This window comes from Nomascus leucogenys, chromosome 11 (genome assembly GCF_006542625.1).
Source record: "Nomascus leucogenys isolate Asia chromosome 11, Asia_NLE_v1, whole genome shotgun sequence".
NCBI classification, from domain to species: domain Eukaryota; kingdom Metazoa; phylum Chordata; class Mammalia; order Primates; family Hylobatidae; genus Nomascus; species Nomascus leucogenys.
In genome coordinates, this window is record NC_044391.1 from 23,112,629 (window position 1) to 23,139,929 (window position 27,301).

Below are 27,301 nucleotides of genomic sequence, written 5' to 3' on the forward strand. Positions count from 1 at the left end.
TGTAACAATTTCCTAAGACATATAAGTCAGGTGTTATTAGTCTCATTTCATAGATGGGGAAATTGAGAATGAGGAATAAAATGAACTGCCAAAGTCACAGATAGCGAGCTCAGTCACAGAGTCCAGAGTGAGTTCCGTTCTCTCTGTTCCAATATTTTATTTCCATTTAGCTATGACATCATTCTTAAAAATGCTCTAAGATGTCACAGGCTAAAACTATTGTTTCACTTTTAATACTTGCTATTACTTGAAGGCTTAAATCTTCCTAAACACAGAAATGTTTTTCCCTTTAAGAGTATGTGAACATGGGCCAGGTGGGGTGGCTGTAATCCCAGCAGTTTGGAAGGCCGAGACAAGCAGACCACTTGACCCCAGGAGTTCAAGACCAGCCTGGGCAACATGGTGAAACTCCGTCTCTATAAAAAATATAAAAATTAGCTGGTTGTGGTATCCTGTGCCTGTAGTCCCAGCCACTTGGGAGGCTTAGATAGGAGGATTACTTGAGCTCGGGAGGCCAAGGCTTCAGAGAGTCAAGATCGCACCACTGTACTCCAGCCTGGATAACAGGGCAAGACCTTGTCTCCAAAGAAAAAAATAAAAAGGAGTATGTGAATATGGCTTTCCTTAAAAAAAATTTGGTTTCATGTCCAGAATGAACTTTTATGGCCCATACATGTGTTGTGAAATTCTGATAGGTCCATTAAAAAAATGCTTGCATTTAATTCCACTATTTGGACAGCTGAATATAAGCCTTAAAAGTTGACATTTATACTGGCAAGCCCAACAGGGCACAAAATCTATAAATGGCAGTGATGGCGGAGACAGAAATATTTTTTCAAGTACTTCAGCAGTGACACTAGGGTGCAGCATTGTCCCTCTTCTCTGGCAAGGTAATGCATTCAGAGGAAACAGAACATAATTTTGATGAAACAATGGCAGAAACCACAAAGTAAAATCTAAAGGCACAAACCATAGAACTCTACAGCTTCTTTGCTGTTGGCAACCTACGATTGCCAGGACTTTGCCAAAAGTAGAACTGGCTTTTCTTTGGAAGCAGGTCAAACATGCCGGTCAAATATTCCTTCTGGTCCATTTCACCGGCCTCATGTACTAAGTGGGCACTAACAATGTTAACAAGATTGCAGACATCAGTGCTGGAGGTAGACACAACTGTCAGGTAGTATAAATAAGGGAAAGAAGGTGATGGCCTTCAAGTCCTGGCAAGCTGACTTCAGTCAAGATTCTCTTTCCTTTTAACAGAAGGTCATCAGTATGTCTGCTTTCCCTAGTTTCCTCTTTATGATCACATGCACACAAAATATATTCAACAGTCATGGGGAAAAATAGATGGGAGTTCATCATTGAGTGATTAAAGAACTTGCCATTCAGAAGTAGGGGTAACATGAAGGCTTTGTGTTGAATTTATCCACTGTACAGCGTGGTCAGCAGTAGGAGCAGTAGCATCAGCTGCCCTGGACCCAGGAAGCCCCCAGGCATAAAAAACTAGCAAATGTTATTCAGGCCTTAAAGCTACTATGTTCTGACTCAGCAGTAGCACTGGCATTAACAGAAGTCTAGCTGCTTCCAGTCACTAGAAGAACAAAATCAGGTTCCAGTTTTATTAACTGTTTTAAGTAGTCATGCTTGAGTAGACAGTGCTGATATGAAAATCTGTTCTTTAGGAGTGGTTTTTTTTTTTTTTTTGCAGTCTTACAGACTTCGAATTTCATAAAAATCACTGGGATTCCTATAAAATGTCACAGACCAAAGATCAGGGCTATTTTTGGTCTAGAACTCCCACTTTTTTCCTACTCCACTCCAATTCGGATGGGCCTTTCAAACACAAAAACCCAAAAAAGGAGGCCACACTGCATGCTTTGTGAGAAGAAGTGCCCCAGTTACATTCTAGAAACATGAATGCATACATGCATGAACATGCAGACATGAATGAAACTATGTAAATCGTCAATGAGCGATGTAACTGAAACCAAAGAATTTGAGCACAAGAAAGGATCTTATAGAGAATTTAAGTCAGAGTTTCATTTCTCAGATGAAGTTAAGGAACTAAAAGGTTAAATAATTAATGATTAACTCTAATAATAACAGTAATAGATAACTTTTTAAAGTGCTTACTATGTGCCAGGCACCGTGTAAGCCCTTCACGAGGTGTTTTAAATGACTTTCTCGAAGTTGCAGAGTTATTTTGCCAAAGACTTAGGGTTCTCATTTTCTATTTTGGTGCTCCAAAGGAAAACGAGATGCGTAGCATACCATCCTTCGCCCAGGAAAACAAAACAAAACAATGCAGAACCAACCGGGGTGACCAAGGATACTCAATGGGGACAGGAAGCTCACTGGACAAGGATGGGTACTTGATCACCAGGCGTCCCATCTCTGATGGTGGGTGCTTTTGAAATGATCACAAGCAGAAAATGTATTTGAACTAAAGAACTGGAGCTCAGCCACACGAAGAAAGAGGAGCAGCAAAAAGATCCACACAAGCAACATACAAGCTTCCAGAGCAGAGCAGTTAGGGCTCTGCATAAAATGGCACTTCTACCATGTCTCCACTCACCACACAAATAGTAACACTGTCTGCAGCAGCTGCTTGAAGTAAGAAAGACAAGAGATAAACACATGATATGCATGTCAGAGGAAAGTCACTGTAAATGTTTTAATGCTATGGACACTGGTGTAAAATTATAGTTATTACTTACTCCAAGATTTTTCCTAGTTGATCAACATCTGAACTTCCACGAAAAAGAGGCCTAAAAGAATAAAGACACATTTTAAATAAGAAATGTTCTCAGATTACATTTCAATCATATTTGCCATTATCATTGTTTCACAGGAAGCAAAATATTCTTTATAGTTTGGGAAGAAGTAAAAAAATGGAGACATTTTTCCTTTGGTAAGTGAAGGTTTTCCCTGCATTTCACGTATGGGTTAGGATCTCTCATGAATACCTGGTGGTAGATGAATTCCATGTTTTACAATCACGGGCATTCTGTTTGCAGTCATTCTAACAACAGTGCTACCGTCAAATTCAGTTCCAGGTTTCAAAGATCTGCTTAACTTCGTGATAAGGTGGAACATACCACCATCCTAGTCTCGAATCATGAATAGGTAGGATTCTTTGATATTTCTCAGAGCACTTTTTCCATACTACTCTGCTATCAAAGTACTTCTTCATGGGTCTCTCTCATTTCTTTTTTTTTTTTTTTTTTTTTTTTTTTGAGACGGAGTCTTGCTCTTTCACCCAGGCCAGAGTGCAGTGGTGCGATCTCGGCTCACTGCAAGCTCTGCCTCCTGGGTTCACACCATTCTCCTGCCTCAGCCTCCCGAGTAGCTGGGACTACAGGCGCCCGCCACCGTGCCCGGCTAATTTTTTGTATTTTTTAGTAGAGACGGGGTTTCACCGTGTTAGCCAGGACGGTCTCGATCTCCTGACCTCGTGATCCGCCCGCCTCGGCCTCCCAAAGTGCAGGGATTACAGGCGTGAGCCACCGCGCCTGGCCTTCTCTCCTTTCATTTGTCCTCAATGCTGCAGTGAACCACCTCTGGGTCTATTTTTCTAATTATACCACTTTTCTTCCTCCCAATATTATGGCAGCTAACCATTACAAGTTCTAAATCTTAACTCTGGGCTTTAGAGGCAATTGTGTCTGCTTCGAACACACAGCCTTCCTTGTCTATGTTGAGCATTTAACTGGCAATTAAAAAAGGTCATTTTGTGACATTTCTGGCATTTCCCCAAGAAGATCAAGTAGCCCCTTGAGGGAGGAGACTTCTCTACGTTTCCCTATAAATCCCGCCATAGAGCTTTACTCTGACAGATGCAGTTACTAAACATTTTATTTGATTTTGCATACACCTATGGTACACAAATAAACATTCCCTGATTCCTTCCTCAACAAACGCCATAAACAGGTAATTTTCAACATTAATGTATTACAATATTTGTGGTCTATTATCAGGTATCATATCTCTTTTTATATTATATATCAAATTATAGAGCCTTAAACTTGACCTCTTAAATATTTTCTGTGCACAATAAATGAACTCACTATATACGGCCATATATGGAGAATCCTGCAGTCATAGCATTTCAGTGGTTAGAACACACCTTAACGTTTCTCAACCATACTTTCTATTCATGTTACTATTCCTGAAAATAATTATTTCCAAATGCAGTGGAAAAGAATTTACTTATGGCAAGGTGATAGGCTGAATTTCCCCCCCCCAAATTCATGTTGAAGCCCAACTCCCAAGATCTCCGAATTTAACTGTATTTGGAGATAGAGCCTTTAAATAAGTAATTAAAATAAGATAGGGTGGGCCCTAATCAAATCTGACTGTTTTCCTTGTAAGAAGAAGCCATTTGGACACAAAGAGACATCAGGGGTGCACATGCACACAGAGAAATAAACATGTGAGAACCATGAGAAGGTAAGCCTAAAAGAGAGCCCTCAGAAGAAACCAAACCTGCTGACACCTTCATCTTGGACTTCCAGCCTCCAGAACTGTGAGAAAATAAGCTTTTGTTATTTAAGCAATCCAGTCTGGTATTTTGTTGCGGCAGTCCTATAAAACTAATATAAGCCACCTGCATATCACTAATGCAGCCAAATTCATAAAGAATCACGAAGTTGGGCTCTAAAAGACATCTTGACAGGTCTTAAAAGATGACAAGGTGAGAAGTCCAAGTTTTTTTCTAAAACTTCCAAAAAAAGGCAAAAAATGGAATCTTAACAACTATAATTTATTGAGCATGAATGTTGTATCTGGCCTAGTGCCAAGTGCCCTAAACATAATCTCACTTGATTCTCACAAAAATTCCAGGAGAAATGTAGTAGTATAATCATCCCTATTTTCAGATGAGGAAACTGAGTACTGGAGATGTTACATGACTTAATTAAGGGCACAATATTCCCCTCTCCTTTTATTTCTTTTTAGTTAACATGTTGATTTTTCAAGATTTTTTTTTGACTGGGGAAAGGGTCTGTTTGGCAATGGACTGTCCTGGGAGTGAATCTCTATTTAGCTGTTTCTTCCTATATGATCTTAGGAAAGTCTCTTAATTTCTTTGACTTAGTTGCTTCATTTGTAAAATGGAAATAATGATACTTACCTCACAGGATCAACTAAGTGAGATTATGAATATATCTCATCTACTAGAATGCCCAGGTTATAGCAGAGTTACAATTAGGTGGTAACTAAACACACACACACACACACACACACACACACACACACACACACACACAAACATCTCTCTTATTCCTGGCCAATATTATACCCAGATAATCACGTAAAGTATTTCACATAGTGAACTAGAAAGGAAGGAACCATTTGCCACCATGTGGTGAGGTCCAAGTCACATTTAAGTCTAACAGTCTTTCCTCTGGGGTCACTAAATATTGCTTACATGTTACAGCTCTTACAACTTTATCAAGAAAAGAATTTTCTAAAGGATGAATGCCACATTTTTCAATAAGGATTAATTAATTCTGAATTGGCAATATCACTTCCTGTATGCAGTTTTGCAAAAAAAAAAAAAAAAAAAAACCTCACCAAGTATTTAAGTCTATCAGTGAGATAAATTTTCTCAGGTCAAATTACCAAGGGGACTAAGTTTCAGATTATATGCCTTTTTAAAAAAACAACTCAAAAATGCACAGATATCATTTGTAATCTCAGTAACAGTGGCAAACAACATTTAGAAGTTGGGTATGTTTTTTAACAGATGAGAAGTGTATACTGGTATGTCTGCTATAGAAAGGAAATGATTCACGCATAACGGGATGAAAGATTTCATTTAGTTACAATACTTTTATTGTACTCAAAAGACAAGGAAGTCATGGGTTAACCTATAGAACACCTTTGTAACCTGTATTTGACCTGAAGCTATGCTTTGACGGCTATTTTTCTTGATTAGTGGAAGAATTTTCCATGTTCATAAAGTGATCTTTCAAAAAAAATTACTGGAGAATATCTATTATTTTATACTCATTACCACATTCTATTCTAGAGTTGTTATCAGTTAAGTTAAAATTGTTAAGTTATCACCTTACAATTACCACCTATTCAAATAACTGGATTAAGCAGAAAATCAATTAACTGATCTACTTAGTACACACTAATTGACTGATTACCCACTAAGTACATATGGCTGTAATTGGTGCTGGGAAATACTAAAAAATACATATATAAAAAATATAGATTATATTTTAAAGTATATAATTATAATGTATGTAATATACATATAATGTAATAGTCATATGATATACATATAATATGTATTTATACATTAATAACAGGAGACAAGGAGACAAGATATACAAATGCAGAATCACCGAATAGAAGTTTACCTCATTTTACCAGTGGGAGACAGAAGTTGCGGTAATCATTCCATCTTAATAGAATGTTAGGAAGTGGTTTGATTAACTTACTTTTACAGATGGGAAGTAAAGTAACATCTAAGGAAACACAGATGAGTAAGTGGCTAAGCTGATCTGTCTGACTTCAATGAACAGCAATACAGAAAGAGTGTTTTAGAAAGACTAATTTGGCAGGGGTTTACTGAGTCAATAAGAAGGGATGGAAACCAAGCCAAGGAGGTCAACTGGGAAGTCAGTGTACAAGTAAGAAGACAAGGGTCTCAACTAGGTGGGACAAGGAAATGGCTAGAGATGTAAAGACATTTGGAAGAAGATGATCAGAACTTGACGGAAGTCTGAACATGACTTGAAAGGAGAAGCATGATTTTAAGTTTCTATTATATTATTAGTAAAGTCTGGCAGAATGAGATAGATGGAGGTGGTGGGGAGAGACTAGAAGGTAACTGATTTAGTTTTAAATATTTTCCTTGTATAATAAAATTATATAAAACATTTCACTGAAATTTGAGAATGAATAATATGCAAAAAAGGTAGTTAGGCATACCTATGTATATACCCAAAAGCATTAACATACAGGTCCACATAAAAACTTGTACATGAATAATGTTCATAGCAGCATTATTCATAATAGCCAAAAAGTGGAAACAATCTTAACGTCCATCAACTGATAAATGGATAAACAGAATGTGGTATGGACTTACAATGGAATATCATTGAGTCATAAAAAGAATGATATACTGAGACAACATGGAGGACCCTTGAAACCATTATGCTCAGTAAAAGAAGCCAGTCACAAACGACCACACATAATACGATTCCATTTATATAGACAATGTAAATTTACAGGATCAGAAAGTAGACTGGTGGTTGCCTGGGACTAGGGGATTTGAGGGAACTGACTGTATATAGACTGAAGGTCTGTGCCCCTGAAAATTTCCTGTGTTGAAATCCTAATCCCTAAGGTGATGGCATTAGGAACTGGGGCTTTTGGGAGGTAATTATGTCATAAAAGGGATTAGTGCCCTCATAAGAGAGACCCTGGAAGGCTCCCTTGTCCCTTTCACCATATGAAGACACAGCAAGATGACGATCATCAATGAATGAGGAAATGAACCCTCTCCAGATACTGGCTCTGACCTTGGACTTCCCAGCCTCTAGAACTGCGAGGAAGAACTTTTTGTTGTTTATAAGCCAATCCAGTTCATGGTATTTTGTTAGCAGCCCAAGCTGACTAAGACAGACTGCCAATGGGTATGGCGTTTCTTTTTGGGGAGATAAAAATGTTCTAAAATCGATTGTGGTGATAGTGGTACAACTCTGAATACGCTAAACTGAAAAAAAACACTGAATTGTACTATTTATATTGGTGAATTGTGTGGTTATATCAATTATATTTTGATAGAGCTGTTAAAAAAGGTGGTTAGGAAATTATATTTCCAAGCAGACATTACAGATTCAGGAAGAGGGTAAAAAAACTGCTAAGAATTTGGAACCCACCCACATACACACAAAAATAAATAAAAAAAAAAACTGCTAGGAAAACTGTTAGGTCTACGTATATGAAAGGCTTTAAGCACATGGTATTAAAGTATAGTGACAAACATTTTACCATATATTCAATCAAGTACGTGTCTGGAGACATGTGCTCCACAAGTTTTGATAATCTATTGTTATGATCTGAATCTTTCCAAACACCTGATTTATCAGATTAGGGTTAAATAATAAACCAAAAATACCTATGCATGCAAAAAAAAAGGCACTGGTATGAAACTATTATCTTATGCTTCACTTTGGATGGTGAGATGATGAATGATTTGTTTTCTGCATTTTTCTACTTTTCTATACCGCGTTTTATGAGTGTTAGTTTTAAAATCAGAAGGAAAAAACCCGACAACATTGCCTCTTGCCATATACTGCATGTATATGATCTGTTCACCTAACCTCTTCATTCCCTACTTTAATGCTAAGGCACTCTATTATATTCGTTTACCTGTTGATCTCTACACACAAACTGGAAGTTCTCTGAGGACAGGGCCAACCCTCACTTGATTCTGTATTCAGAGTATTTAATTTACTGCCCAGTTTGGCTATAATTGGAACTCAATTAATACATGCTGAGTGGTTATTGCTCCCCCCTGCAAGAAGGCTTTCTGTTCCTTCTTTCCTTCAACTTCAGCTCCTCCTGTCTCAAAATTCACTTCCTTGGTTCATCTCTGGGAATTCAAGTGCAAGCAGGTGTATCTGCAGAGATATATATATATATGATTAGATGTATACATACCAAGAGCCAACTCCAAATCCGATTTATACTGTTGTATCTGCTTATGCTTTAATCTGCCTGTGGCACCAGACAATATCTGCCTGCAAATAACGTGTATTTAAAAACTGGGGCTGGCTGACAATTATTCTCCTATATCCAAAACCTTGCGAAAACCTTCACAGAAGCAGCAAGAGGCAAGCAGGATAGGAACTTTGCCCTCCAGTGCTTGCTTCAGCCAGGTATGCAGGCTAGGGATGGTCTCCTTGGAAGACAAAGAAAGAGAAGTGTTGAGAAAAAGTGTAGCAAAGGCAAAACAGTATAGGATTAAGGAGAGTGGGGAGGGGAAAGACACACTTGAAGTAAAACCGGTCCAGAAAGGGAGAAGGGCTGGTGAGAAAGAGCACGGAAAAAAACAATTTAAAGCCCAAGTAATGAGAAGGAAAGACCGTGGCAGAAAGAAGAATCTGAGACGAAGTTCCATCACAGAGACCGAGACTGATAGGAAAAAACCTCTGCCAGGGAAGGGAGGTGCCACTTACAGGAAAGACTTGTGTCTCTAACACAAGTTAGAGAGTGTGCTGGCATCACTGTCCATAGGAGGGACTATGAGTCTGGTAATTTCCTTAAAAATAAATAGCTGAATTAATTTTTCCTTGTTACCAGATGTGAATAATTTATTTATCCACAGAGGGCTCATATTTACTGGACTATGAGTAACTTCCTCTAGAGAGAGAGACAGAGAGAAAGAAAGAGAGGGAGAGCAGAGAGACAAACCCTACCATTTTTCAACTCAAAATTGAGGATTAAAATTAAACTAGAACTCACCAAACTACTACAGATTCCTGAAACATTACAAAACTCATAAATTAATATATTTACTGAGTCAATTTTACATATGACTAAAGTAAGACTAAGCGGTCATTGAGATGAAGTCATTTCTAATCACTATGACAAAAATTGAATGGGTATCTCCCATTTCCAATAAATAGTTATTTCTCTTAAATATTCAAATAATTTCATTTCTATTCTCCCGGTGTCATCTCTCCCTGCCTTAGTCTGCTCAGGCTGCAATAACAGAGTACTGCAAACTGGGTGGCTTAAACAACAGAAATTAATTTTTTTGTGGTTCTGGAGGGTAGAAAGCCTGAGATCAGGGTGCCAGCATGGTAACTCAACAATTTAGGGTTCTGGTAAGATTCCTCTTCCTGGCTTGTACCTGCCTTCTTGCTATGTACTCACGTGGCTAGAGAGAGGGTATGCTCTTTGGTGTCTCTTCTTATAATGGCACTAATCCAATCATGGGAGCCCCATCCTCATGACCTCATTTAACCCTAATAATCTCCCAAAAGCCCCATCTCCAAATAGCATCACATTGGGGGTTAGGGCTTCAATGTAAGAATTTTGGGAGGGACACAAACATTTAGTCAGTAACACGTCCTTCCTCATATTAATGAATATATCTTCCATAATTTTAAAATTAAAAAGCTGGGCTGGCACATTCTTGTCCACTATAGCAGCAACAAATGTGATTTGTCTTTCTGTGATTAGGATCCAACTCTTCATTTTATACACTTTTTGATATTTTTTTCTCGCCAAATTACATGATTTATTTATTTATTTATTTCCCTTCCAAAGCCTCCCTTATCTCTTGCTCTCCAATCACACTGTTCAGGGGGATGCTTAAGGCTGGGACAGAAACGATGATGTATTTAGCACTTTCTAAGGGCTGGATTCCTAATGCATTATTGCATTTTAATTCTCACTCTAACCATGAAGTTAGGTGACTAGCAAGTACTGAATAACTTTGCAACTGAAAGTTTTAGAACCAGGAAAATAAATCTGAGTCAAACTCAGGAAGCTATAATTTGCAAGGGTAAAGACTTTATATTAGTATTATTAAAAAATTGGAGGCAAGTCAAGGATATGGTACCCCCATGGAATCACCCCTGTCACCATGGGCTTCTTTAATAGTCAGATATCGCAGGCTCAACACTCTGGGGAATACTGTCTTCTGTCTCTTCATATAACCACAGAGCTTGGATAACCCTTCTGCTCCCTTGTGGAAATTCTAGCTTTAATACTATAGTTTAAATTGAGCTTAGCATTGAAAAACTTTAATGACAACATGCTGGAAGGTCATTTGGAGCAAGGGTGATGGTGTGGTGTGGAGACAGAATAGATGATTAGAGACGATCAGGGACACCTGGCAAAATGAGTGCCACTGATTAATTAGTGAGGCTCTGATTATTAACTGGGCTCAGGGCTTATCAATTGCCTTCACTCTGCAGCAGAACTCTGAACTAGAGATATCACTCGACCAAATTAGAACCTCACCATACCACATAATAAACTTATTCTGTCTCACAACTCCCAGTCTTGCTTTATACTGTGCCTTCCTGGGAGAGAAGGAAAAGCTTTACCAGGGAATTCGTTCATGAGTAGGAACCTTAACACTGTTGTTCTTCAATACCTGGTCATTTGGGTAGGAGAGGGCCCAGGAATAGGGTAACCAACGAGCCCAGTTTGCCTAAGATTGTCCCAGTTTCAGTACTGAAAATGCGGTGTCCTGGGAAACCTCTCTGTCCCAGGCAAACTGGGATGGTTGGTCACCCTATCCAGGAGACTCAGAGAAAGAGGCTGTAGAAGACAGAATTTTTTAAAAAAATTAAGTTCTTCGTTATTTCAGTGGGGCAGGCTGTTTAAAAAAAATCAAATGAGCATACCTCAAAACAATCAGAACGAAAATGGTCCAGACAGACAGGTTTTATTCTCTTTTTTCCTAATAACTCATTGCTACTGTGTAATAAGGGACTACACCAGGGAGGAGTTCCCTCCTCATACCACAGTTCAAGATGTTATTTCTCTCTTTCAGTAAATGACTTTGTAAAACTATACGCATCTTGCCTCTTTTGCAGGGAAAGAGCATTGTCTATGGTTAGGTCCACATGGTTAAATTAATAGTCTGCAGGAAGTGCTGGATCTAAGGAGGCAACCACAACTAGGGGGTCACTGGGGTGGAGCTACCTACACCTACAGGATGACAAGGAGATTTCATCCAGTCCGGTTGGTAGCGATGGGCTGTAAGCTGGGTTGAGAATGATTCTGAAGTGCTATGTAGGTGGAGCAAGAGAGAGTGCTACATTAATCAGTAACACACACCTCTGAAAATGAACTAGCTAAGTGAGTCAAGTTTTCTCTCATGATAGGCTGACTTCAAAGCAATATTGACACAAGAAATAAAAATTAGAAAATACAAAAGTAAGTCTGTCTAATAGAGACATTTCAACAGCAAATACTACATACATTACGGTAACTAAAATGTGGCTCTCAAAACCACTTCTTACTTTTAACCTCTGAATCCACTGGTTTTGTCTTCAATGCAACATTTTTTGCCAAAGGGAGTCTTATGGGCTGTGTCGTGGGTGTGTCTTTGAGTATATAATTATCATCACCTCTATGCTCACACACCTTTCTCTCACAAAAACTCTAATACTGACATCAGCCGGATGTCAGTAAAATGACATCTTTCTGAGGCTGAAGGTTTTCATGTTGCCTTTGGGGGAAAATAATCACTAGACATTTTCTGAAATGGAAGTGTCTGTTGGCTGAAGTGGCTTCTTTAAAAAAAAAAAAAAGAAGCTTTGCTCAAAATGGAACCAAAAGTATCAGTCATAGAGCATTACAAATGATCTAAAAATATTCTCAAATTGGATTCAATCATTGGTTAAAAATAGTCCAAACACTGAAAGACTGATTTTCTCATTTTTTCCTTAAAAAATTATAATGTGCTCAACATATAAATAAGGGCTCTGGCCCTTGAATGTCAGTGATGTTGTCTACCAGTGTCTAGTATTGTGAGTTTAGTGTGTTGATTAATCAACAAAAGCTAGCATTTATTTTATCAGAATAAAATTTTACTGGCCCAACAGCAAGTTTAACTTTTTCAAAAAGCTTATTTACTGAATTTATATTTTGAATGATTCATCATAGGTACTGTTAAAAATAACAAATTATTGCATGCCTATATCAAAACATCTCCTGTACCCCATATATATCTATTATGTATCCACAAAAATTAAAAATAAAAAATTTAAAAAGTAACAGATTATCTTGATTATAAAATATATATGCATTGTAGAAAATTTGGAAAATAGAGTAAATAGATGAAAATAAATTACACAGCACCACTTCCATTCTTTTCTCTTTTTATATACAAATGGATATGATGGTATCTCTAAAGATCTTCTTTTTTTTTTTTCCAAACAAGCTAAGATGGCACCAATCCCAGGGCAGGATCTCAGTCTTGACTATAGTCCTTAGTTGTAAACAAGTACAGGGTGACAAGAAAGTACATAACAAAGCTATGACTGAAAAAAACTCAAACCTTGGTGAAGAAAAGAAATCAAGGACACATTAAAAAAACTATGGGTACACACATTTTCACCTACCTCTTAGTTTATATCTTATGGCAGGGAGCAGGAGTAATCTTTTCTTTTTCCTTTATGAATGGTAAAGACAACTGGTATCCTGTCTGAATATAATATGCCTATCCAGCACACTTTGGGTAGAATCCAATGATGTGTGATAACTCAACAATTTGGTACAGGAAACAGAGCCCACAACATTCCTCAGAAATTTCACAGACAATCTAGACAGAACAGACCTATTTGGATAGGGTTTTTTGTTCAGTAATATTTGAAGGATGCAATTTTTCACGGTGGACACATTGGGTTTGTGACAGATGCAAATTCAGATATGAATAAAACACAATTAAATGATTCAGATTCTTGAACTGTGCTTCCACAGACCTGATTTCTGCACGGGCCAAACAAAGGAAAGTTGGTGTTTGACAACTGTGGATGACTCATCAGAGGAAGTTCTTACCATGTGGATGTGCTTGTTGAAATAAAGCTGGTTAACAAAGCTAGCCTTTTTTTTTTTCCCTCTGTGGGCCAGCAAGAGTTTCATTTTAGGAAATGGAAGTGTCAATGTGGACAAACTGTTCTGAAGTATTTATAGCATAATGTAATGTGTTAGTTTCCTTAAACTGCCTTTGGACAAAGAATATGTGAATGGAAAATAAGATCTGAACTTCTAATACTGTCTTGTGTCATCTGAACTGTATTATGAGTATAAAATGATTTAGCACTGTGATATGTACAGAGTGTGATAGGAATGTAGGGTAGCTACAGTGGGATGTGCTAGTGGCTTCCCAATTAATTTTAAGAGCTCTTTTATTCATTAAGGATATTACACCTTTGTCATATTCATTCATTTTCTCCAAGATTATCACGTGCTTTTTAACTTGGCAGTGTTTTTATTTTCTGATGAACAAAAGTTTTCAATTTTTATATAATCAAATATATTAGTATTTTTGTTTGTGACTTTTTAACGCTTTGAAAATATATCACCATCTAGGGTCACAAATACTCTTATAGTTTATTCTTTCATGGTTTCACTTTTGATATTTAACTCTTTAAGCCATCTGTCATTTGCTCTGTGGTGAGGAACAGTGAGAATCTAATCAGGTTACCATTTTTCTCCCATGAAATTGACCAATTACCCTATTCTCATTTGTTGCATATGCCGTTCTGTCCTCCCAGATTTGTGATTTATGATACATTGCATCACTTCCTAAATCAGGGTTTCAAGTCTCATTCTCTATTCTGTTCCATTAATGTCTGTCATGTCTGCTGGTACCACATTATTTTTATTATTGTAGTTGCATAATGTATTTTAGTGCTTGGTAGCAGGAGTTTCTCTTCATAACTTTTTTTTTTTTTGGTAACAAAAAATTCTTGGATATTTTCGCCAGTTTAACTCTTCCAAATGCATTTCAGGAAATCCCACTGGAATTCTGACTGGAGTTGCATAAACCTATGAATTAATTTGGAAACCTTTTATATCCTTACAACTATTCAATCTTCTTGTTCAGGAAAATGGAATATTTAATATCTTTCTAATAATCAAATATTCTCTATATCTAGGAAAGTCATTATTACGTATCTCAATAAAGTTTTATAGTTTTCTTGATACAGATTCCACACATTGACTTACATCCATCTACATTTTTGATTTTTATACTGGGAATGAGATGGAGCTGCTGCTAACTCTGGAGAAACTTACTGCTGATCTTTTATCTTTGGACATGATCCTGACTGTTCTCCTAAGTGATGGATTATCTTAGATTTGAAAAGTATAGGAAGTAAAGGACCAGAGGGACATGTGCGGGGATGTAGTAGAGTCTGTTTTATATTCATAGTGAGAAGACTCTGAACCTCCCAGGAGGGCTCTAAAGGTTAAAAAACATGCAACCAAAAGCACTGAGGATCAGTAAAAAGAAATAATGTGCCGTGAGTGCTCAGAGGGATGACTCATTGCATTGGATCATCCTTGGGAAACCACCTACTAAGCAGAATTTAGCAGCTAAAGCGTTATTTTTGGTGCACAGTTTATTGCTACTTCCTCTTGGGAAAAAAAGACTAATCCTAGCTCCCTAAAACACTTAAGAATGGTCATCCTGGCAAACCAGCCTGCCAGGTAACAATGCTGTTTCTAGATCAGGGCAGTGTTAGGTTCCCTGTAGAGATTTCTTTAGAACAAGGAAGAAGCACTTTACCACATGTTATGGAAAGGAGTAAAGACCAGGAGACAGAAGATCCAGCTCTTAGTGCTGGCTCTGTAACTGATTAACAAATAAATCCCAGAGTGCAGGCAGGCCACTTAATCTCTGCTCATCTGTAAAAAAACAGATATCACAGCTTCTGTCGTACTCCATATCATGAAAGAAAATAACAAAATAATAAACCATGTGAATGAAGCAGTTAGAACTGCTGAGAAATAAAATTAACCTGCTCAGTAAAAGGCTACCAATGAAGAACAAATAGAATGAACTCTTACTCGTTCCAAAGTTATTTATTTTTGCTTAATACTGTATTACCTTCTCCTTTTTCTCTGCCCTGTGGTTTCTTTTCCTTGTTTCATTATGACTAAATATGCAAGGAAAATTCAATGCTGTTATTTTGGTCCTATCTTTGGACCAAATCTCTAGATTTAATTTACCCATGATACCCTGCTGTGCTATTTAAAAAGATCACTAAGAAAACTTTAAAGATGATGAAGTTAGGAAAATGACAAATAAGGGGATAAATGCATTTCCTTATTTAGGTGAGGACTATGGCTGAGAAGATTCTGTAACTTAGACATAGTCAGGGACGTGATAAGAGCAGGAGCAGTAATCAGTTTTGCTAATCATGATTTCTAAACAATACTATTTTATCAAGTATTTAAATGCAATCTATCATAGCACATTTAAAAAAGTTACAACAAATATTTTTAAATTTGTTATTATTATTATTTTTTGAGACAAGATCTCATTCTGTTGCCCAGGCTGGGGTGCAGTGAAGTGATCTCAGCTTGCTGAAGCCTCCATTTTCCGGGTCAATCATTCACCGACCTCAGCCTCCTGAGTAGCTGAGACCACAGGGGCGTGCCACCACACCAGGCTAATTTTTGTATTTTTTGTTTTGTAGAGACAGGGTTTTGCCATGTTGCTCAGGCTGGTTTCGAACTCCTGAGCTCAAGCGATCCGCTGCCTTAGCCTCGCAAAGTGCTGGGATTACAGGCGTGCGCCACTGTGCCCAGCCAACACAAATATTAAGGTCAACTTCTGGTTTCAGTACAAACTATTTAGTTTATTTATGAAGCAAATGAACTTACAAGAATGAGAAGGCTGAGGGGATATGATTATATATAAGATCCATTTGCATTATACATTCTCTAGAGAGGTACAACTCTGTCATATTTTTGATTTTTTAAGAGAAAAATATCACTGGCAAAGGTTTTATGTCACTCATAAGAAATGAAACAGCATCTGATAAAAAACAGCATGTACAGGAAGAAATAATTACATTTTGGTAAAAATATATGTTAAAAAAGATAAAATATTTATGAAATATGTTTTTTTTCCCCCTGAGACGGAGTGCCCAGGCTGGAGTGCAGTGGTGCAATCTTGGCTCACTGCAACTTCTGCCTCCTGGGTTCAAGCGATTCTCCTGCCTCAGCCTCCCAAGTAGCTGAGATTACAGGCATGCACCACCATGCTGACTAATTTTTGTATTTTTAGTAGAGATGGGGTTTTGCCATGTTAGCCAGGCTGGTCTCGAACTCCTGACCTCAGGTGATCTGCCCACCTCAGCCTCCCAAAGTGCTGGGATTTAGGTGTGTGAGCCACTGTGCCCAGCCTGATTGTATTTTCCTAAATGAAAACTTCAAAAATTTTGCTAGTATATTACTTTTTAATATGAAAATACAATAACAGTTGTTAAAAATGCAGCCATATGTTGCTACACTTACGGTTTTAGAAAGAGATGAATATGTAGACATAAAACAAAAGCCTCGGGAGGTATTTCTTCTATACTGTACTTAAGACTATGTGGCCACAGAGGGCTGTCAGGTTTTACAGACCTACGGGTTAAATAGCAACTGACTGTTTTACTCAAAAACTCCGTTTGAATTTAGAAAACAATTTAGTCAGATTTTGGAATATTAAGCAAATAAATGTCTACTTCCAATATAAAGTTTAATTACTGACCAGTTAGACTTCTTGATCATCACTTGTAGTCTTGGCATTATAACTGAGGGACACAGTTTCCTTGAAAATGAAATTTAGATTCTTCCAAACTATAAAATAACTTCTGACCACTTTTGGCTAGATAAAAATCCTGAAGAATTTTAAGGAAATATGTAAGAGAATTTCACCTTAAGATCATTATTTTTAAGAAATTAAGTAGATAAAAACCAGTGTGACCTAAAAAGTGTTGAGTAAATAACTTTTCTTCAACATCAACAGCTAATAATAATAATAAATTCAATTTACTGAACACTTATTACAGGAAAGGGGCTGCTTTGCTTTGTTTTACATATGTTGTCTCATTTACTCCTAACAACACTCTGCTAGGTAAATATCATTATCCTCATTTCAAAGGGAGAAACTCAGACTTAGGTTAAGTCAAGATCAAATATCAAATTTAAAAACTCTAACATCTACTATGCAATAACAGCCAACGACAAGGCCGATGGTATACATACAAGGTGATTACCATGTTTTGGGGAAGCAGAAAAAAGAGAACGTTGAGATAAATTTCAAAATTTGACCACTTGCTGAAAGGCATTAAAAAAAAAATGAAAGTTTGTACTGTGTTCATTTATCTCATCTAATTAAGTAGGGCCCTTTAAAGCTTACAAAGCATTATGAGTAAAAGTATTTAACATATTACAAATAACATGTTGGTATCATTTGTTAATAGACATTGTATGCATTGCTCATAAAATGCACCTTCAGATGGTATAATTTTAGCTCATAACTAATGTATACTTTGGATTACTGTGGTTTTGCATGCTAAAAAATTTAAAAGACATTTTCATTTTCTTTATATGGAAATTTATAAATTTGCCAAAACATATAGAAAATAAACTTTTAGTAATCTTTGGCATTATTTTTACTAACATCAGTGTATTTTGAAAATAAATGATATATTTCAAAAGATGAACCTGGAAGTAGGAAGGCCTTGATACCAGGGAGGAGGCTGCAGGCTGAGCATGGAGCAGAGTGACTCTGCCACGCCAATCCCATGTCCCACAATTGAACAACGTTTTACTGTCTCATGTCTTACTGACCCACTCATTTGAGGCTGAACTTTTTTGGTACCTTTACCCACTTATTTGGGAGTTCTGCCAATGCCCAGATAGAAGGATGCTTCAGAGCAAATTGGGGTCTGCTTCACTGAGTCTTGCTTTGTGCCTGCTCTGACAGGCAGCAGGACAACACACCCTGTGTTGACCCTCCAGACTGGGCAGGAACCTCAGTCCAGGTCTGCCATTGACCGGCTGTGACCCTCGTGGGCAACACTAACTGACTCAGAGTCTCTTTAGTCTATTCCAGAGTGGGTTCCTTGAATGCCTTGAAGGAACATCACTTACCTATTAAATTATAATAAAAATGTCCACAAATTAAATATGTCTTCTTCAGTAGCGCTTGAAGATGTCTTTTGACCCCCCCGCCCAGAGTTAAACAAACATTGGATGCCAATGATATGCTGAAAATTACTAACTTTTGCTCTTCCAGGAGAACCACCATATCTCATCAACTCTAAGATGTCACCAATTGACTGCGATTCACATTTTGATTTTAGAAATAAATGTGAAAAAAACGTAGATCTTAGAAACACTGCAACATGGTAGAATAGTTGGCAAAATAGCAATTTTCTTGTCGAGGGGTGATGAAATGCTTCAGCTACACTGTATTCAGATTCTCCTGATGTTACCCTGGGACTTATATCATCTGCTTCTTTATGGATCCACTTAACATTTCATTCAATGAATACAGATTTACTGAAAATATTTTCTCAAAATATTAAAAAAAAATCTTGGAGCTTTGGTGAACACACGTAGAAAAGCTGCCTCCTTAAAGTTCTTGAAATAAAAAAAGTACACGAGATAGATTCTTTGCTAAGCACTTCTCAGTTACAATGAGTTATTTCTTGATAACCAATGAACAATAGTGACATTATTAAACGTTTGTTCTGCAAAAGGCAGTAAAAAGGACTATGGGGTAAACTCTTTTGACGTTTTGTGACCAGATCCTTAGGTTCTTTTGCATATTAGTGGTCTGAGGAGCATGTTAGGAGACTGACAAAAATAGTCTCAATTAAACGCTATTCTCTTCCTTCAAGAAAAGCTTTCTTGCTCAGCAGTATTACCGGACAGCATGGCTTTGGTGCTTAAAGCCTTCCTGTTCTCACTGGAAAACTGGAGTCAGTGTCTTAGGCACCACCATGCTGCGGCACCCTCACGCCTAATGATCACATCAAACTGTACAGGCTTCAACCACTTTAAACAATTTCCTTTGTCTCCCCTTCCTTTTCTGTAAATTTTTTTGTTGTTTCGTTGTTATGGGTAGTGACAGTTTCTGGTTTCTTTCGTTTACCAACGGTTTCCTTTACCACAGCCTCTATTCCTCCTGCTGGAAGCCTGGCACCATTGGAAGCTGGAAGAAAAACCACAACTGAATAGCCTGGCACTTACTTTAACAGTCATTTCCAACCACAGATTAATACTGTTACTGGATTTGACTAACGGCTCTCAATCAGCCCAACTGTCATCACTTGAGAACATGCTAGCCAGTGAAAGCCAAAAAGGAAAATATAAGCAAATTCAAATTATGGTATAATTTTTCTGACTGCTCATCTTTTGAATCCAAGGGTATCTATCTCTCTAAATATCTTCTTCTGGGTTCTCCTTAATAATATATTTAATGTATAGATCAGGAGATAATACACCACCTGGCTGCAACTAGGGGGGTGGTTGAAGTCAGGAGGGAAGGGTTGCCACAGGCACTGGCTAGCACAAGAGAGCAGGCTGCTCAGCTGCCCATGGAACGTATATGTATCCTGCACCTTGCTCTGCCCACCTTTGGAAACGGCACTGGAAACAGCTGGTGTTAAGTGTGCTAAGTAGCCAGCATCAAAGTGCAAATGGAAGGGGGCCCTCATGGAGGTTCTATGTTGATAACAGTGATGTTCAATGCTAGCCTATCACAAACAGGAACCAGGTTTTTCTCTTTATCATTTACTTTGACATAGTAGACGTCAGGTCCAGTGCAGCTGATAGGATTTTTCAATAGATACAAAAGAAGGATGGTATAGCACATTATATGGTATATGACTGGCTTAATAAAAATAAGAGTCTATCCCAACTTGGAGCTTCCCATATCAACAAAAACTCCATTTTCTATGACTGAAGGCTTTGAAAACTCTTACTAATCCCAGCTTTTGGTCCTGACAGAATCTAACCTACAGATACAGAGAAAAGAATTTGGATGACTATTACTTTCTGGCTGACGACTTCTGGGTCTTACCCTGGGTATTTCACACACATTTAATCCCAACCTTCCTCCTTAAAAACGTATTGAATGACATTCATTTAATACACCCCTGGAGGGAAAATAAAGTAGAAAAATCTTTCTGGAGGGCAATTTGGCTCCATGTATCAAAGGGCTCAGGGTTTTGAATATGCTTTGTATCACTATTCCACTTCCGGGAGTTAGTCCTAAAGGAATAATCGTGAGAATGAAGAAAACTTTACTTATATGAATGTGCATCACAGCTTTCCTTAAAGTCTTGCAAATTTCATTCACCCAACCAATATTTACTACATGCCTACTATGTGCCAGGGAATATTTAAATACAAATAAATAAGATCCAGATACATTTTTATATAAGAAAAGCAGATTACAAAAAAGCATGATCTAATTTTACAAGAAAATTAAAATGTTATAATGCATAGGAAAAACAGTTGAAAGATAACTATTAAACCATTAGTAATGATCATCTCTTGGTCACTGGTTTATGGTTTATTTTTCTTTCCTCTTTCTTTTCTTATTTTTATTTTTAAAGCAAGTATCTTGTAAAGAGCCATTTTGACACTATGTAAATCTCCTGATGAAATTTCCACTCAGTAGTTTTAGCATCATCCATTGATGATTTTCTAACTCCATCATTCACTCTGTTATTATTGATTGTCAGTCTACCGTAAGACAAAGCTCTCTTTTCTCCCACTTTATTTATATCAGCATGGACTCGTGGATTTTAATTTTATTCAGGAGATTATAATCCTTTACTATAATTATGTATTTTGATGCCCAAATTGTTTTATATTTGTCCAGTGGCTCCTTCAAGCTAAATTCTGTGCCTTTTTGGTATGTTCCCGTATTTTTTGAGCATTTTCTTACTTTCTGGTATAACAAGATACTATAGACTTATACTCTTTACTCGTATTTTAAAAGCTCTACAACAACCATGTATACTTTTGTTAAATGAAAGAACATAATACATACTATTTAAAAAATAATCTTACATAAGATGCATACATTATACAGATTTTTATAAGATTTTTAAAAAAGAGTCCAGATTGCTGATCCTACATGGTTCAGGAATATTGAAACAAATGGGCCTTTTGAGTCCCACCTGAGATGGGAGAGGATAGCACCTGTCTTACAAACCAATATGAAAGGAAATTGTGTCTAGTGAGATCATTAAATGCATAAGTCATTGCTCTTTACTTGATTAAAACCAGTGAGCCAGCCACACAGCCTTAGATAAGAAAGGTAACAGTTAAAGTACATTCTGTTCGATTAATTAATGTCTCACAGCCAAATGTCTCTGTCTCGCCCCTTAGAAAACTGCATAGAAGAATGGTGAGACACCATCATTTTCATCTGAGTGATTGAGTTTCTTCCTGCTGACTGTTTGGAGTTCCCCTATGAGCTGGCGTAAGGTACTTCTTCCTGTGGCTCAGAGTAAGACTCTGAGAGCCTTGGGGACTACCCTCTGGATTCTGTGAGGAACTATGGAAAACAAGGGAAGACCAAGTAGGAGCCCCCAACTCCTCCTTGTGGAGGAGTCAGCTGACCCCACGCCTTGACCCCAGAGCCCTGCCTAGTTTCTTTAATCTTACTAGATGGGTTTCCTTAAACTCACTTTCATGCTCAGCCTTTTGCCGGACTCTAGGACCAGCTCTGGCCTTTGTGGTGACTGTGGTGGGATACAGGGGGAGAGATATAAGGAGCACTACAATGTTTAGTCATTCACTTCACTATTGAGTCATTTGGCGATGCCGCCCAGCCCGCTGTGACCTCAGTTCATGCTGTGTACCCCAGGCTTCAGGCTCTGTCTAGAATCCCAGTACTCCAGGTCCTTGGCCTTTTTTGACTCTGAATTCTTCTAATGTCTTCTGTTACCTCTGACAAGAAGCCATCCTTTATCCTGTTCTAGAAAAATGATACACCAAGGTAATTTAACATTATGAACAGGAAGTTCAGTGGCTAAGTTTCACTGAACATGTACAATGCAAAAGACAAAAGTGAAGTGCTTTATATATACTTTTTAACCTCAGATCAATGCTATGTGGGGGATATATATTAATATCCTCATTTTACAGTTGAGGAAACTGAGGTTGAGGGATGGTTAATAATAACTCATCATCACTGAGTTAAGAAGTGATAGAGACAACTAGATGCTCCAAAGCCAGCTCTTATGACCACTTCACTACATCGCATTGTTTGGCTATGACTACGGAACTGCTAGTGGACTTGAGACTCAGGCTGAAAAAAGCATTTTTTTTTTTTTTTTTTTTTTGAGACAGGGTCTACCTCTGTCACCAAAGCTGGAATGCAGCTGTGTGATCACATCTCAATGCAGCCTTGACCTCCTGGGCTCAGGTGATCCTCCCACTTCAGCCTCCAAGGTAGCTCGGACTACAGGCATGCACCACCACATCTGACTAATTTTTTGTAGAGACAGGGTTTGGCCATGTTGCCCAGGACGGTCTTGAACTCCTGGACTCAAGTGATCTGCTTGCATTGGCCTCCCAAAGTGTTGGGATTACAGGCTTGAGCCACCACGCCCAGCCAAATCCCAGGTTTTTAAAAATACAAATGAACGAATGGGAATAACACTGGTAAGCCTGATGTTGAGACCAAGTAGTATTCTTCAGCTGGTTCTAAGAAAAGAAAGAGGTGATCCCGAGGAGGCTGTAAGTCCATGAAGAACTTGGAACAGGTTTGCCATTATAGCACGCTTCAGCAGCTCATTCACTCATTCAGCACATTTAGAGTCTGTGATGTGCTTATCACTATGCTGAGTGTAGGGAACACAGAAGTAAGACTGACGTTGTCTCTGCCCTTGTGAGGCTTACAGTTTAGGAAGAAAGAAAATCATTAAATAAGTGGTAAGTGTTGTGACGAAAATAAGATATGCTGGTGGAGAATAATAGAAAAAGCCTCTTTAAGGAGGTGACATTTAACCTAAAGGATGAAACAGAGGAGGCAGGGCTGCTGAGGTCTATTCACTTTCTTTTCGTCTTTGGTTGTAGCTAGAATTTTTGAGTACTCTTCAAAGGAGCTTTATGACTTGGGTTCTGTTAAACAAGTCAACCACGATTTTTAATCCATGTGCTTTATCATGAATGGTTTCCTTCACCCTGTTCAAAACATCACAAATGTGATATAAATGGGACACTTACTATTCAGTCTAAAACTGTTCTCATTTATTTATTTATTAAATACAGAAAAATCCCTTTAGAATCAGGGATAAGAGGAAAGGTCTTTGTGTTTTGCAGAGTTCATCCAAGTGTACTATTTGTTTCTTCCCCATGGAATTGCCATATCAGCTTTAGGAAAGATGATGAAAGAAAAGAAATGTGCCCAGAGGGACCTAAGGAAACCAGGCCAAGCTTGCTGTTCACGTGGACCCTTAGGGGGAGAATGGAAGGCAAAAGCAGAGAACTGGGTCCAATTTTCTCTCAGTGCTATCTGTGCAGTGGTCAGATGTGGCACTCACAACCAAAAGGCTTTTGAAACAGCACTGGTGAGTCCTGACCTACCTTCTTCAAATTTCTGAAAATGATACATTTTATTATCTCATGAGTAGAGATACTGGAGATTCCTCTTAAGGCAGGAGGGGGAGACCTAGGGTCCCTTTCTTTGCTATAATCTAACTGCGTTTTCTCTGGGAGAACAGAAGCTCCCCATGGATATATGGCGTTGGGACAAGTGGCTATTTACAGCTAAGAAGGGAATATTTTTGAGGTTTAGAGAATTCAAATCACGATTACTATCTCCTGTTCAAAGACTGAAATAAAAATGGCTGTGTACTCTCTTCAGGGAGCAATTTGATGTTCTGAGGCCCTCTACTCCCTGGCTTTTGGAAATCTATTTTTCCCTCCATCACAATATTTCCTTTAACTACTGAATAATTAACCCTAGTGACTAACCTAGTCTCATAGGAAGAAGGCTTGTGAAATCTGCTCCTGATGCATGTAATAAGTGTAGAAGGACACATTAAGTAATGTGTACAGTCTGGGAAGGCCAAAATTCCTTTCCCAAGGCCTGGTCCACCCTGAAAAAGAGGAAGGAAAGCTCATACTTTAACTATTGGAGCAGGAATTCCACTGGTTCACACATTACCAGGACCTTAGAGGTTTCTTCTATCATACAGAACGAACCTGGATCAGCACACTTGCCTACTCTTCTTTGTCTGCCAGTGGAACTCCACACCTACTGACTGAAGCTGTCACCACCCCAGGCTGCCAATGTGGGCCTCCAGATTGTGAGGCCACAGGGTCAGATATGGGGCCTGGCGCTGCACTGACACAGTGCTGCATGTCCAAAGAGGCAAGCAGCCAGGCAGAGCCCTCTCTGTCACAGCTTGGCCACCTGTCTGAGAGGGAAGACAAATCCCATTTCATTGGGTTTAGCATGGAAAGCAAATTGTTCACCCCCACACACAAGCACTTGAGTGGCAGAAGGAAAAGTACACACCCCAGGTGTGAATATAAAAGTGGGTCTCTTTGGGATGAACCTTCTGGTTAATTTGGTTTGGAGTCTATGGTGTTTTCACTCAGCTCTCATCGGTTTTTAAGCCGTATTACAGCTCCCAGGCTTTTAGGATAATTCTCTTAATGAAGTAATGAAATGCCAAAGAAATGGCATCACAGGGCTTTGCCCTTTCCTGCTTTTTAAAGGCCATCAAAACCATCATTCCCTAACATACCCATACAGGAAAAAAGATGAGGCTTATCTTGTTTTTAAGCTATTGTGTTGCCAGCATTTCCATCGTACAAGAAAGATAAGTAAATGCTTGCAAAATAAAGTCTGACCCAAGCTTCACCTGACATGCAGTTTCTATCTTGCTGAGTGCACATGATAATAAGATTTCAAATCAGCATTAGAAACCATAGTTCAATCCAGAAGTGTGCTCCTGCAACCTGGGGGGGTGGGGAGGGGGCGCGCAGCTCCTGATGACTTCACAGTGAAGCCACCGTCACAAACAGGATTTCCTAAAGAGGTCTTAGGGTGAGGAAGCTTCATTCTAACTTTGGCTCTGCCATCTGGGCAGCACTGCTGCTCCTCCCCTCCTGTAAACAGGCAGTTAAGAGGGGGCAGGGGCACTCCTTCCTATTGTTCCTCATGGCTCTCACTTCCCTTTCATCTTTGGTAATAGCTGGAATTTATGAGTACGTTGGATGACCTTCCAAGTCTTTCCTTCAGAGTTTATTTACTTCGTGGATACTCCTCAGCAAGGCTCCATCTTTTGGCGGCTCTCACCCCGGCTGTATTTGTCCAAAGGTGTGGCTTTATCTCTGTATGGTATTGAATTCAATGGAAAAGGAGTCATAAAGACTGTGTGTGATTCATATAGTCCAACGGTGATTGTGCATACATGACACTATTTCCCAACTTATACCTTCCAGTACAGCCAGGTCTTGCTTTTCTGAGAATGAATGCACTGCTATTTTTGTGGCTTGCCTAATGAAGTTCTTGTTAAATATCCAATCAAACATCTCCAAAATCCAGCTCAGGACTAACTTCAGGAAGCTCCTTTTATTCTAGTTCAGGGTAATATCTAACTTTTCTAAGCTCTTAACAGTTTAAAAATCTGTACCATGTGGCTCAGCGCTTACATATGCATGGTCTGATACTGTTTGCTAATTATTACATGCTAACACATCATGCACATTTTTATTTGCTCATGTAAGTTATAACCTCCTTGAGGCTCGGTCTTCAGGTTTTTGCTATCTTCCACAGTGCCCAGAATGACTGTAAGCACCTGGTAGGTTTTCTTTTTTCTTTTTCTTTCTTTCTTTCTTTTTTTTTTTTTTTTGAGATGGAGTCTTGCTGTGTCACCCAGGCCAGAGTGCAGTGGCACGATCTTGGCTCACTGCAACCTCTGCCTCCCAGGTTCAAGTGATTCTCCTGCCTCAGCCTCCCTAGTAGCTGGGATTACAGGTGCCTGCCATCACATCTGGCAAATTTTTGTGTTTTTAGTAGAGATAGGGTTTCACCATGTTGGCCAGGCTGGTCTTAAACTCCCAATCTCAGGTAATCTGCCCACCTTGGCCTCCCAAAGTGCTAGGATTACAGGTGTGAGCCACTGCGTCTGGCCAGCACCTGGTAGGTTTTCAAAGAATATTTGCTCATTCATTGAGAGAAGAATCCCATGGGATTCTTCTGTAAGTTTCATTTCCTTATTATGCAACTGAGTTAAATATATAAGTGTAAACATTAGAATTACCAAAGGAATAATGCTAGGACCAGTATTGACTTAATATGTTTATACTGTTTTGATTAGTAAAATGACATAAAACCTCTAAATTTAAAATTAAGTGCTTTCTGGGAATATAAAATAAAAAAATGACTAAACTCTACTGAAAAAAAAATCTTGAGACTATGTGACTGAAGAGAAACATGGGAAAACTGGTTTGAAAAAGGCAAGAAGCAAACAATACATTTGGCCCATTTTATGCCAGAGCTACTCACAGAGTGATGGGCTCTGACCTACAGGCTGCAGTATGTTCATTCATTTATTCATTATTCATTTACTTAGTAGCCACTTTACGCCATGCTCTGTTAGGTACTAGTTATACAGTGGTGACTAAAATAGAGAGGGTCTGGTTTATAGTTTCATGAGTGATAAGGCAAATAGGTTTTAAGCCAGAAAACACTAAAATAGATATAAGTGCAAACTGTGCTAAGTGCTATGAAGGAAAAAAGCCAAGGTGTTGTGAGAGTGAATACCCGAAG

The 27,301-nt window shown here is 38.4% G+C and overlaps 1 protein-coding gene across 1 annotated transcript in view; it reads right to left on the reverse strand.

The window, feature by feature from the left end:
* The window catches only part of CDK6 (cyclin dependent kinase 6), a 240,859-nt gene that overhangs the window by 15,398 nt on the left and 198,160 nt on the right, over positions 1–27,301 (reverse strand). The window contains exon 6 of the mRNA XM_003252459.2: positions 2,718–2,768. Coding sequence (XP_003252507.1) covers positions 2,718–2,768 — 51 coding nt within the window. The remainder of the gene's footprint in view (positions 1–2,717; positions 2,769–27,301) is intronic.